We start from the raw sequence: 14652 nt of genomic DNA, 5'->3' as shown, positions 1-14652 counted from the left end.
TTTCCTGGGTGACTTCAGCAGTGATCGAGCCATTCTCCACAGTTTTAGAAAATGTTGCCTTCCATGACTAAAGACTAGGTCTATTGGGTGACTCGGAACTGTTATTTGACACATTTAAGCCATCAATCTTCTTTGCTCTCTGTAATCTCTTCCTGTCTCTTTCATATCTTCATAAATCCTCATTTTCTTTTTCACTCATGGAAGCCCTCTTTCTCTTTTTCAGATCTGCAATTCTTTTATTTCCTTCCTTTTGGTAGTTTGGATTCTCAGCTTTCAAACTTTCTCTCATCTTCATGTTTAATGCACTTGGGTTTTTCCATTGTTCCTGTAAAACATTTTAGTACAGATGCAACAGACTTGAAGAGCAAGTTTTGTTTTGACTACAAAGGTGATAGAAATAAAATTATTGGATACATGTCCCATATAGGATGATCACATGTGGGACAACAATGAAAATTATTACTTAGGCCTAATTCATTTTAATTAATAAAACAATTTTAAAATGTGATCGTGCAGTTGATGATTAAAGAAGAAGAAAAAAAAGTTACTCAAAGTTTTTTTAACGAATATCTTTTGGGAAACAAAATATAATCTATTTTGAGTCATGTGTGGGACATAGATGTTCATTATTTTTTTGATTGGCTTAATTAATAATTACTTAACACATTCATAACGTTATAATAATAAAAATATGTTAAAATATATATTCATTTTTCACTCAGAAAAGGAAAAAGTTGCAGAATAATGTTTGTTAAGCATCTGAGAGTCTCAAAAACAATGCAGTTTCAGTCTAGCGGGAACAGCTGATAGAGGTCATCTTAAATGCAGGTGTACCACACTCACAATTGAAAACATTTGAAAAGGCATTATGTTTCTGCTTAATTCAGGGTTTTATGTAGGTACCATTTTACAAAACGTTTATCAACAGTAATCTCACTAGAGGTTTTGATTTGTCTAGAGAAAATCAAAATTCGAGTGGGATTTAATTGACTGTTACATGATTAGAAGAAAGTATATAAAGAATAGAAGTAACAAAGTACTCCATTACAATTAAATATTAATTGACTTACGAAAATACTGAACTGTCTTCAAATGTATATTATGTATTGTACCATCTCAACATTACAAATATTCCGCTATATGGCAGTAGTGTGTTATGATTAGCTGTTTTCTTGTTACCAGTTGTGCCAACTATAGAATCTTCATTGAACTCTGTGGACGGTTACCAAGGGTTCTAAAAGTCTATAGAAGCCTTGGACTGTTGCTAGTCAAGAAGGCTTTGTTGATTCAGTTCATTTTTGTTAAAACAGTTGCATTACACTTCAATTATCCGGATCCCAGTAATCAACGTCACTTGACAGATAATTTTCAATAAATCTTACTATTAAACAATCTCTGATACGTGACTATCCATAATATCATATAGCAGAAGCTACAACACAACTTAAACAATATAAACAAGTGTTAGAAAAGCTTTAATTAGGGATGATGAAATTAAAAATAAACATGAATAATTTTAAAAGGAACAATTATTGAAAGTACAGTTTTCAAATTGAATGTTTTAGTGGTTGGTGGTTCAATTGATGTTATATTGGACGTGTGAGTAAAAGAAGTGGAACTCGTTGATGTACATGGTGTATTCCTCAATTTATTTAGGGTTATTTGTAAATAGGGTTCAGGGAATATGCACAGCTATGACCAATGATTTTATTAATTCTTGTTCTTGAATGCCAATGCGAGTCATATTTGAAATTGCTGTGCATCGACTGGAGTGGTTGTTTTTTGACGTCCAGACCAGTGCAGTTTGAAATGTTGACAAACAAAGAAACAAATGCTAGGGTAGTGATAAAAACAAACAAATGCTAGGGAAGTGATAAAATTGTGCGATAAACAACCATGATTGGTTGAAAGAGGTCCTTTCGTATCGTTTTATTGGTCAAAAGTAGTATGATGTAGTAAAAGTGTAATAGTCTGAAAGAAATTACGATAAATTCATATTAATGTCCTATTTTTCATGGAATGTCCCTTCATTACATTTCTAATATGAACATGAAATTTAAGCATAAATAAGAAAAAAATAGTCAAGATTTGGAACATTTGTGGCATTGATTACATTACATTAATATCTGATTACAGGCTCGAGAGTCTTACAAGAAGCTTGTAGTCTCACATAGACCAATACCAGAATTAGAGAACCTTGCCTCAAAGAAGTACGAGCTAGAAAACCATTCTGTAAATATAACAGAGCTCTCAGCATCCGACTTAGCAGAGAAAAACTTATGGATTGGTACGAGCAAGGTAAGGTTCATAATAATGATGTTATTTTTTTTGTCAGTATAAATGTGTTCAAGTCTTCTTAAATAATTGGCTGTCAAGTAGATATATAGTATTTTACTTTATTATTCTTTAAAACATATTATGAAATATTAAGAATTTCTCAACTGATATTTTATGTTCTACTACACTGTCTTCAAACATAACACAGATTCAAGTTGGGGGATCTTGAAGGCCACAAACAATGACTCACAATGCAATCGGCAAAAATGCTAGCCTACAATTTAAAACTACTGCAGTTCCATTTATTTCTTTAATTTGAGTGGGCAATTTGTTAAGAAATCTAATACTACTAGGGCAACATTGCTGTAAATCAGTGCTCCTAGCGGTGACCATTGAAATCTTGTACCATGTAATAGAGCAGCGATTGTTTCATAAATTTGCAATATTGAAAGTCTCGAAGTAACCATATTTTGTAAATACAGTGACTGTTTCTGATTTGTAGTAAACAATACAGCTCTAAAGGCTACCACACACAGAAAGCTAAGCTACGCAAGCTAAGGAAAAAAAAGCTCTAATGTAGTTGTATGGAATGGCACACACAAAGCGCTATGCTAAGCTAAGGTAAGCTAAGCTACACTAAGCTAAATTTCACAGATCGCCTAGGAGGCAATTTTCATAGTTGTAGTTGACTTCGCGCATACGCATAATCAGTTGTTTTCCTGGCATCTAGCAGATGGTTGTGTTGCATAGGCCAACTTTAATAGTTATATTATTGTTCCTGTTTACTAATTACTAATAATTGGAAAGAAGATCAAGGGAGGAAAGATTGATTGTAGAAATACAAAAATATCCTTGTTGCTATGACACAAGCTCAAATTATTATAGAGAGACAGCCAGGAAGGACAACTGTTGGCAAGAAATAAGTGGAACTCTCGGGATTGATTGTACGCATCTTTTATTCTTTTACATATCTATTGTACCCACTATAATTTACATACTGCTTATGAAATTAATGTATTAAATTGCATTTAAGTTTATATTGCTAACTTATTGAGGAGTTCATTTCAAACAGTCAATCTTTATTTCTACCTCTATAAACATAAGCTATTTGCCATGGAACACTTCCTTCATTCATGAAATAACATATAAACTCTTGCCTAACATTGAAAGCCTCTTGCGTAGCATTACAACCTACACGTGGAATCGAATCAAGACATGCGTCTTGTGTTAAAATTTCCTGTTCACGTTGTCCTTCTGGTATCACGTATATATTCTGCCTCATATAATTGTGAAGAACACACGTTGCCTTTACAATTTTATCAACTAGTTATGCCCTGCATCTAAAAGGCTTTTCATAAACCCTCTATTGTGAAACCAGAATACCAAAAGTACACTCAGGGACAAAAAAAACCGGACACTTCTATATTTGCTTGTATTTTGTTGCCAATTATTTCAAAATGAAACAAAACCCATTTAAACAAAATAATGTTTCATTTAGCACCTTATACGACAACATTTGAAAAAAAAATCTCTGATGAGAAAATTTACAAAAAAAAAATTACAAAGGGCGTATAACTATGGCATCGTTTGGTCTAGCTGTTTTTTCATTTTATGGTGCCTTAAACATTAAAAACTATTTTTAGTAACGGGTATTACCCCCTCTGGCTTGAATAACTGCATCCATATGTCTTGGCATGCTCTCAATTTGGTTAGCAATGTCTTCTTCAGGAATAAGTTCCCATTCTTCGCCAAGTGCTCACCTCAACTCTTGTAACGATTCTGGTCTCGGTCGTCTATTCTTAACATGCCGTCCCAGCATGTCGCACGTGTGTTCAATTGGGTTCATGTCTGGACTCCTTGCTGGCCATGGAAAAACATGGATTCCCACTTCTTGGAGATAATCTCCGACCGCATGAGCAATATGCGGCCGTGCATTATCATGCATTAAAACAAAATTATCGCCTACAAATTGGCCAAATGGCACAACATGATCAGCCAAACATTCATTTGTATACCTATCAGCTGTTAGTCTTCCATTTTCAACAAAAACCAACTCTGTACGAGCATCCGTACACACTCCTGCCCAAACCATCACTCCACCACCTCCATACGGCACATTTTCGAAAACGCAACACTGTGCAAATCGTTCTCCCCTCCTTCTCCAAACTCTTTCACGTCCATCAGGTGAGCACAGATTCAAACGGGACTCATCGGTGAACAGAACACAGCTCCACTGTCCATTTTTCCAATCCCTGTGATCATTTGCAAAACGCAGTCGTTCATCTCGATGCATCCTGAGAAGTCTGGGACCAGTTGCAGGTCTACTTGATATCAGTCCACTTGCTTTCAACCTCCTTCTACCTTTTTTGGCCGAAATTGGGCGTCCATGCATGTTAACAAATTGCTGGGCTACACTAGTAGCTGGCAGGTTGCGCTCCCTAAGAACTCTCAACACCATATACCTGTCTTCATTTGGATTTGTAGCTCTTGGACGACCCGAACCTGGTCTTCTGGTATATTCTAGGGTCTCTCTATACCGTTTTATGGCATCATGGGTTGTGCTTCTAGCCATATTCATAACATTTGCAATGTAATGTACACTGTGTCCATCATCGTAAAGGGCTACAGCTCGAGCCACATCTTCAGGTCGCATCTTGTTTTAAGGCAAATGTTACAACCCCACGTAAACTCAGAAAATGTAAAAAATAAAGAAATAACGAATGATAACGATACTGAAGCACAAAATGGTTGAGACAAAATTGTTATAGCTGAGACTCCGAAAGAAAAATTGGAATATTTGGTTGTAATGGCTTGTTTATAAAACAAAAAACAATCAACAATGTATACACGTCTCCATAACAACAGATGGCTACCATAATATTGTATGAGAAGATAATGTTTTCCAAAATACCAACAAATATTAAAGTGTCCGGTTTTTTTTTTGTCCCTGAGTGTATTTTTAACAATACGTCTGGCTTGTTGTTGTTTTCTAATGCTAGGTGTTTGACTTGCACTCCAATATTTTTCAAAGATATTATCATGGCCAGCCACTGAAGCACAGATTTTGAGGTGTTCCGAATCCATTTCTTGGTTTGAGTTACACAATGGGCAGTTAGGGGACTGATATATTCCAGTTCTATGCAGGTGTTTGGCCAAACAATCATGGCCTGTTGCCAATCTAAATGCAGCTACAAACGATTTTCGTGGTAAATCGGGAATTAACTGTGGATTATGATGCAGAGAGTTCCATTTTTTTCCCTTGAGATTGTGTTATCAAATTTTGTTTGTTGAAGTCTTAGTATGTAGATTTAATAAATCTTTTCACAGAGTAATACGTAGATTTAGTAACAGGTCTGTAAGTAGCAGTGCTGCCCTTCTTTGCTAAAGCATCCGCATTCTCGTTTCCCAGGATTCCACAATGGGATGGTATCCATTGGAATACAATTCTTTTATTGAGTGTTATTTGAGAGAGCGTTTTAGTTATTTCTGCTGTTTGAGATGAAGGTATGTGTTTAGAGACGATTGATAGAATAGCTGCTTTGGAGTTTGACAATACAACTGTATTTTAAAATTTATTGATGTGGCATAGAAGATTCCTGAGACTTTCACTTATTGCAATGATTTCTCCATATCCAAGAGATCTGTAAAGTGAGAAGAGACAGCACCTAACACCTGCACCGGCACCTTGTTCTCTGGAGATCAAGGATCCGTCAGTGTATAAATGAAGCCAGTTTTGTGGAGGGTACCTAATATTAATTGTGTCTAAAGACAATTGTTTCATTATTTCAGTGTTTACTTCTGATTTCAGTATTTCTTCTGTTAAATTTAGATTATATTCTATATTTAATAGAGTTAAAGGGTTTGGTTTAATTTGTAAGATTTCTTTTAAATTAGAGATGTTGATTTTCTGTTTTAATTCTTGAACCATGGATATGAAACTTTTTTGAGTTTTTAATCTACAGAGAGGACTGTATGAATGCCAATTGTTTCCTAGTAATCTGATAAGTTTTTCATCTTGAATCAGTGCTTTTTTCTTCTATTGTCATTTTGATGCTGCTAATATTAGTGAGGAATCTCATAGAATCTATTGGAGTTGTTTTGATTCCACCAGTAATGAGCCTGAGAGCTTGGTTTTGAACACATTCTATTTCGTTTATGAAAGGTGAAGTACGTCAGCACTGGCTGTATAAAAATTTTCTATGTAGTGTTCAAAGTATTTCTAGAGCAGGCCTGCACAAGGTTTGCACTCTCCGAGCCGGCTCACAGCTCATGAGCGGAATGCAGATATTAGCTGTGCTCTGTATAGGATGGACTGGAAGAAGGGGTGATCTCGTACAAAATGTACACAAAAGGAAGTACTGTTACGAGTGTTCGTGAAATGAATTCCCGTTCATTGTTTGCAAAACTATCTTGGACTTATTAATTAATGCAGAAATATTTATTTTACAGAAATAATATAAATTCTGTACCTACTTAAATGTACAATATCATTTTGTTATTTTTTTTATTTATCAGTACATCAAAACGAGGTTTTATGCTGTTGGCAGCTGAAAGGAACAGTAGCCTACTGATTGTAATACAACATCAGTTACAGATGTTCGATGCCTGCCTTTATTAATGTTGATTATGGAAAACAGTTGCTCACAAATATAAATGTTGAGCCAAACATAGCAATCATTTTCACAGCCAGCCTGTGTAGTCGTGGATATTATTGCTAATGTTTAGTCTTGTAAAACTCAACCAGGCTAGTAGTATTATTCAAATGATCTTTAGCCCTTAGGCCACATTGAAGATCAATAAGTCTGAGCTGTAAATTGTTAAATGTTATGTTTTATTTAACGACGCTCGCAACTGCCGAGGTTATATGAGCACACTTAAATGCAATCGACCTGGCCCAGAATCGAACCCGCAACATCGGGCACAGAAGGCCAGCGCAATACCAACTGCGCCAACGAAAATCGAAAAATCGAAAGAGAATTGGGAGGACAAATTTAAAAGGTACGCAAAACGCGTCCTTGCAAGGGGTTGGGGGCTGTACAAAACTAAATATGTGAGCTCCAAGCCTGTTGGCCACTAGTCTCACTCCGGGTTACGCTGCTCCACTGAAGGAGTTCTAGAAAATTTTGAAGGGGAAGCCGAAATGGGACATAATCTCTTAGGTACCACATACGCGAGGGGGACTGAGATTTGATCAAGTGATCACGGAACGGGGCGAGGAGGAGTTGGCTGGTGTTTGCCGTTAGGATGCCGAGACGCTGTCATCTGTTGTTCGATGACAAAGCATGTGAAGGCCGTCAGAAGAAGTGCCGTGAAATCTAAATCTGCAATTTGAGAGGTCCCTGTCCTTTCAAATTGCGACTAATTGAGTGACCTCGTATATTTAATAGACAATTTATAGGTTCTGAACTAGGGCATACGTCGTTTATATAAAGGGAAATATATATCAGGAAGGGCATATAGGTCCTTGGCCCATTTCTTATAGAGCTCATCCCGACATTTGTCTTACGCCTTAGGAAAACCACGGAATACCTTAGGCAGGATGAGTTGTCTCATATATAAGAGACTAGCCAATTTGGCTATTATGTAGGAGGTGATTGTTGTCATGAGCCTTGTTGAATCGTCTCAAATTTTGAGACCAGCCATTTGGCTATATGATGGCTCAATTACGAAGAGGGGGGGGAGAGATGTAATTGTTAATTAATTTAGAGTAATTAGGGAGATTCATGGGGATATGAGTGCAGGTCCGTGGCCCATTTCTTTTAGGGCTCATCCCGACATTTGTCTTAGCACCTTAGGAAAACCACGGAAAAACCTTAGGCAGGATGAGTTGTCTCAATATCAGAGACTAGCCAGTTGGCTCTTAGGCAGAATGACTCTATGAATCGATGGATATATACTAGCCCATTGGCTCTATGATAGTTCCATCGATCAACAAAAGTAGATATTGTTAGGGAGGGATTTTGTTTAGCCCAGTTAAGACAAGGTCATTTTAAAGCAGTTGCACTATCCAAGGAGTCTCATGGAGTTGAGTCGTGGCTACCAAAACCTGGGAGTAACGCCAGCCTCCCTGTCCTCCTGTCTCAATAGTATAGCTAATGGACCTGTCTGGTGTCTATGCCAGATATGAGCGGGCTGGGGTTAGCACGAGCTTCTGCATACAGGTTCCTAGCCAGTCGAGCAATGAACTCGTCTATGGTTGGCAACTCTAGTTCATCATGGAACTTTCTTCTTGAGGCGACTCGGGGGAGATGGGTAATGAGTCGAATCACCTGGTTTTGGATAACTTGGAGTTTACGTAGATGGGACACTGCTGCAAACCCCCATGCGGGTGCGGCATAGGTAATGACAGAGCGAATGAGGGCCTTATACTGCGCCAACCAGGCCCACCTGTAACTTATATGACTCTGTTTCAACTGGTGTTGAAGGAATTTATTATGATAACTTTAAACTTCTTTCCAATTAAGACAAGATTTTTAGTAGGTTATTTTACGATGCTTTATCAACAGCCTATGTTATTTAGCGTCTGAATGAGAAGAAGGTGATAATGCCGATGAAATGAGTCTGGGTCCAACACCGAAAGTTACTCAGCATTTGCTCATACTGGATTGAGAGAAAACCCTGGAAAAATCTCAATTAGGTAACTTTCCCCGATCGAGAATCGAACCCGGGCCACATGGTTTCGTGGCTAGATGCGCTAACCGTGTGGACCTTAAGACAAGATCTTTGAACCTAGAATTAAATTCATTCTGAATTACAATTAATATTTGCACATAATCGTTTAACATGGCTTCATCACGAGCAGTTTCAATCGTTCGAAAGTAAGCCATATTACCTTCCCGAAACTGACTTACGAAAAGTGTAAGGTTACGACTGAAATCCCGTAATTTATTCAACATATCAACACTGAGTTGGCCTTTTTCCTGAAGAGAGATATTTAAATTGTTGAAGATTAATATCTTTAGTATCTTTATGTCTGGACTCGTAATGACGCATTATGTTATGTTTCTTTCTACGTTTAAAAATGTTGTGGCGGATAAAGCACTGAGTATTTACTCCAGCAGCTATGAAAAAATAAGCATTTTCCCATGCAACATTGAAAGAATCTGCGTGATCATCACTTTTCCGTCTTTTAGATTCCTCCATACTGTACTGTAGCAGTAGGTAAGCAACGTGAAACAGTTACTGAGAATACGCACTGCACTCCACTAGATAGCTGAGTGGTTGTTTCCCTCTCCTCTACCTATAGCAAGTCTATGTCATTCTGATGTTTCTTCCTTTCTGATTCAGCGAGCAGTAAACAGCTTTCTCGCTCCAAAGGAGCGTGCGCACTTGTTGAGTGCTGTTTGTGCAGGTATGTTCTAGACTCTAGAGCATCCCCATTTCTTTCCTGCTAGTCTTTCCAGAAGGGAGAATCTTTTACGAGCTTTTTCAGAAATATATTTCAAATGGTTGCTCCATGTTAACTTTCTGTCGAAAATAACTCTCATATGTAATGTTCGAAAGATTTTATAGCCACGTGTATTACTCGACATTATTAATTTTCAAAACAGATAGGGGAAGCAGAGTGCTGTCGGTTGGCTCTACATTCGTTCTATAAATGCAATCACTCTATTAACACTAGACAGCAATCCATCATTTATAATGAGAGAACAATGGAGTCCGACAGTTAATAGAAAACGTAGTAGAAAAACAGAATAGGCCTAGTAGCGGAGACTGCATGCTACATGTCGTCAAGATCGGAGTCTGTGTCACTACATTATACTCCAGCTATCACTAGAATTGTTATCTCGATTAATCATTTCACTGACTACAATGTCATTGATGAGTTCTTTGGTTGCACGATACTTATTTTTAACTACATGGTCACAACATTTTTTTCATCATCATAATGACAAGTAACATTGCCCTTTTAATGAGGCAGGCTTTACGATGCAGTAGGCCAGGCATGTCAATTATACCCACAGGAGCAAGCGTGCGCTTTAGAGCCCAGGAGAGTCTGAGAGCTTTACAGCTGAAAGGAAAGAGACAGACGAAAGAGGTAGTATATGCCGCTTGGTCGAACTATATACAGGGATGGCCAGCACTGATTCAATGGACAAAGGGAAGAGAACTTATTAAAACTGTATCCATGTTAATTTTTAGATTTGCCTGAGAAGTATAAATGCATTATAAGAATGTAAGTTTTAATTTTAATGTTCATTTTTCACAAGTTTGATTTTTTTATTCTAAAGAAATATTTTCTCAACTTTTCGTATAGAAAATTGAAATTTTCAGGTATAGGCCTATTTATTTAGTAGCCTTGCAGAATGTTTTCGTAAATCTAATATACCGTATATACGTATTACTGAAGGTAGTGTATTGCAAATTTTGAAAATATTCGCGTGGAAATTGTTTGTAAGGAAATGAACTAACAAAGCAACTACTGTTACATCATAAGCAAAAGATACGTGCCCATGTGTTGTAAAAATGTCAGCTCTATAGCTTCAGCAGATTTCGAGAAAATAATTTAATATTCTGATGATAGGAAGTTCCTCACAAATATCAGCTTAAAAGCATAATGCGATAAGGGTTTTGTTATGTAATATTAGTTACACTTAAAACAGATACAGTACCTAGGTAACTTTGCTTTGTACTGTAATATTGTTTTGATTAGTTTATTGATTACTTTTGTAAGGCTAAAGATACTATCAATATAAATTCCAACATATCATGTCATACTCAATCTCTTTCTTTGGAATATCACTTTATTAATGATGTGTTTTATCCACTTAATACAGTATAATATTATACTACTATGGAATTTAAGTGAATAATCCTTCTTAACTCTCTTATGTTGTTAAGATTTAAAACACAAGTGCAATATTAATAAATCAATGTTAGTACTTTTGTTTTACAGACAATATAGATAATATCAAACAGAAAGAAGCCATATAAAAATAACGACATAAAATTTCACGTTCCGTTTTCTTAATCCAACAGATTGCTTATTCATATACACAACCCTTCCTCTTTCCATACTTAGCGCTTGCTGCCCGCGCACGACGTCAAGGTCAGAAAAATGCGCTTGCTTTGACATCACTGCAGTAGGCAATCAAATTTACCGACTTCAATATTATTAGAGGTGCTTGTACAGATACGGAATTAAAAAATGGGCTGAGTCATGGTAGCAGTCCTCCCCTATGTAGGCAACAAGCGTTGCAAGTCTGTTCATAAGTTCTTGTTTACTGCACATGTGCAATGTGTTGTATCTGGAACTTAGTAAAATTGGGCGATCCAGATTTTGTTTCTGGATCTGTACTTTTCTTTCCTGGAGATTTAATTTTTTCGTCATGAATATTTGCTAATTTTGATTGTTTCAGTGTTTTACAAATAGTGGATTCAGACATTATGCAGAACATTATGTAGCATGGACACTTTAATTTTCTGGTTGACTTTTCTTTATCAAAAAAACTTAATTACATTTCTGATTAATTATTTCACGACCCTCGCTATTGATAGCAAATATAATTCTTGATAGATACCATGTTCTCTTTTGAAAATTTAACATGTGTGAGTCACATGCTAAAAAGAAGAATATCTATTCAGACTGCACACATTGCCTAGCCAAGCTGCTCAATACTCAGTCTTATGCCGATGCACATTGTTCACGTGTTTTGTTAATGAGGTCGCACAGTAGGCGGGATGAAGATGATGATGATGGCGAAATGAACCCAGGGTCTGGTGCCGTCAGTTAAACAGCATTGTTCTTCACTTTGTGTTATTTTTCAAAATTCAATAAAATACTTTAAAAAGTTGCTGTGCGCAGTCAACATGCCAAAATCCAGTCTTTTTGTATCAGATTGTCTGCAGCATTGCAATACGTGCTATAATGAATGAGAAAGTACATACCTAGAAGGTATGGAATACAAAATGGAGTGTATTTAATTTTAAATACAATAATTAGGTGTCAATATTATTTGTTTCAGGTAATATACGAAGATGAAAGTAGTGAGAACAATGACCAGAAAGATACTCAAAAAGATGAATTAACGAGATTAAAATTAAAAACACCAAAAGATGTAAAGAAGATACTAAAGAAAAATGCAAAAAAACAGGTTCAAAAGAGTAAAACATTCAAATTAAAAAACAAGTTAGAAAGGCAAAAAAACAAAAAGGAGTCACTTAAAAAGAAAAAGAAAAGAAAGGGTCATTCTAAGTCCAGACAGGCAGGGAAGAAAGGAAAACGATAAAATTCAATGTATTGAGCTGTGAATATTCTTTCTTGAGTTTTGTTACTAAGATTGATACTTTATCACGCCGAAACGTGTCACAGATTTAATTACAGCTGTTGATAAAGAGTGTACTGAGTCAAAGGACAGTGAGTTTTTAATTGAATCAGATTGGAAGACTAATACAACTAAATACTGTATGTTGTAGAGCAAATGAGTATGAAATCAGTGTACCTACTTTCTTTCTATAGAATATATGTATGAAAATTTAGGAATTCTAGTTATTAAATACACTGCACCCCAGACATGTTTAACCCTTATGATTAGGGACCGGATTTTTATGTAATATCAAGGTGTGAAATATGTACATATTTATGTAAGAAAAATAAGCTGAATATGTACTAAAATATGTAAAATCATGAAAATATTTAATATCAATATCTGGCAGGTATAGGAAAGGTAAGACTCCAGTTGTGATTTCATAGAGCACCCGACTTTTTTACCGCACACTTGACACATTACTATTTTTCCATCTGTAGTGAAAGTGTGAAATTAAATCACAGCTGAGGTGCTGAGGCGAATATCACACCGAACCTGGCAATGCTTTGTTTTGTGTGAAGAGAATTATGGAGGACATATCTACTAATCCTGTAGACACTTAGGACACGAATTAATGTAAAGTGGATATATGTCTGAATTATGAATTACATAAATAATGTGTATATTTGAGGTATTTATAGGGGTTAGCTTTGTGCCCACCCTGTAGATGCTATAACAACCCCTAACCATGCAGCTCATGTCAGACTTGACACAAGTTTTCCATGGAAGGATTAGGAAGAGGGTGAGAAAGGTAGCAAATTGCATGGAAACGGCTTGTTAAGACGTGTGCAGAACAATTATAGTTCGAGACAAATCATGTCGTCCTCGTCCCACTCCGCCACATGAAGACAACGCTGCTTTCTGAGTGACTTTTACAATACATGGTAGTTGTATGAGAATGGTTGCCTTTTGTTCATCATATTTACAGTGGACGGTATGGGGTGAGTGCCTCTATTACTTTCTGGAACTAAGGACGTTATGTTTTGTCCCGAAATATATATTTTCTTGGGTAGGTAAAAAGGCTTTTTAAATCTGTGTATTTCAAATTGTAAACTTCCCCAGCAGAAGTTTTTTTTTTTCTTTTAGAGAAGTAAAAATGAATAAACCCCCAGAATGTGTAGATTTATGTAATACTAAGTGACAATATGTAATATGGGGTAAATATGTAAAAATATATAGTATCAAATTTTAATATATTAATGGTAATTACAAGATTCGCAAAGATTTGTTATTTATATATGGTTAGGTTGAAAGGAATATAATATGTAATTACATAAAAATCCGGTCCCTACTTACGATTCAACGTGTATCTTCTTGAAAGTTCCTCAGTGTGCTGTATATGTGCCAGAGTGTTGTTGGCAGTTTTAAACATGTTATGATTGCTCATTATTTACAATATTTGCCAGTTTTGTAACATATATAATACTATTATTGAACTATAAAATTGTCTTTTGGCATACCCACTTTAGAATTTTATCTGGAGACAAAGTAACCATGTTAGCCACTTTTGTTCAGATGGTCAGTGGTTAGATGCTGGTGGTCCTATTACATTTGAATGTAAGAAACATACAGGCTGTGTGTTCTGAAGGAAACTTTAATCAAAAGAACTCCTCATTTGAGAGACTCATTATAGGCTCTAAAGGACTGCTATCTGTAACTCGCAATAGGAACCTCTTGGTTGTGGTAGACGAATACTCAAGGTTCCCTTTAGCTTTTCCATTTTTTTTCATTTTACAATTCTGTAGGAGATTATACAACAAATTTTGAAAGGAAAATTACTGTTGTTTATATCATCGTTATTTCTGCAATAACTCCTATGTGCAAAATATAAAATTTTTCAGTAGGAAAAGAAAACACATTTATTCATACTATGGCAGTCGTACGTAGGAGACTGTGAATTCTTACATTTTCGAAACAAAAAAATATAATTACATATAGGAGATTTTATTGTTTGCTGTATCACTATTTAAATTATTTAATAGAGCAAAAATTTGAAAATCAATAAATATGTCACATAGGAGTTATTGCCGGAACAATGACGATGTACTCTTGTATAAATTAAACACAT

At 35.9% G+C, this 14652-nt stretch overlaps 1 protein-coding gene across 4 annotated transcripts in view; it reads left to right on the top strand.

The window, feature by feature from the left end:
• The window catches only part of LOC138693823 (nucleolar protein 12-like), a 150152-nt gene that overhangs the window by 50220 nt on the left and 85280 nt on the right, over positions 1 to 14652 (top strand). The window contains exons 5-7 of one of the 4 annotated variants that reach the window (XM_069817652.1): positions 2137 to 2298; positions 2780 to 2898; positions 12243 to 12414. In XM_069817652.1, coding sequence (XP_069673753.1) covers positions 2137 to 2298; positions 2780 to 2782 — 165 coding nt within the window. In that variant the 3' untranslated portion in view covers positions 2783 to 2898; positions 12243 to 12414. Of the gene's footprint in view, positions 1 to 2136; positions 2299 to 2779; positions 2903 to 12242; positions 12757 to 14652 lie in introns of those variants that run through there. The other 3 variants (XM_069817650.1, XM_069817654.1, XM_069817651.1) reach the window with 3 other exon arrangements.

This window comes from Periplaneta americana, unplaced genomic scaffold (assembly GCF_040183065.1).
Source record: "Periplaneta americana isolate PAMFEO1 unplaced genomic scaffold, P.americana_PAMFEO1_priV1 scaffold_22, whole genome shotgun sequence".
NCBI classification, from domain to species: Eukaryota; Metazoa; Arthropoda; class Insecta; order Blattodea; family Blattidae; genus Periplaneta; species Periplaneta americana.
This window is presented reverse-complemented; position numbering and strand designations above follow the sequence as displayed.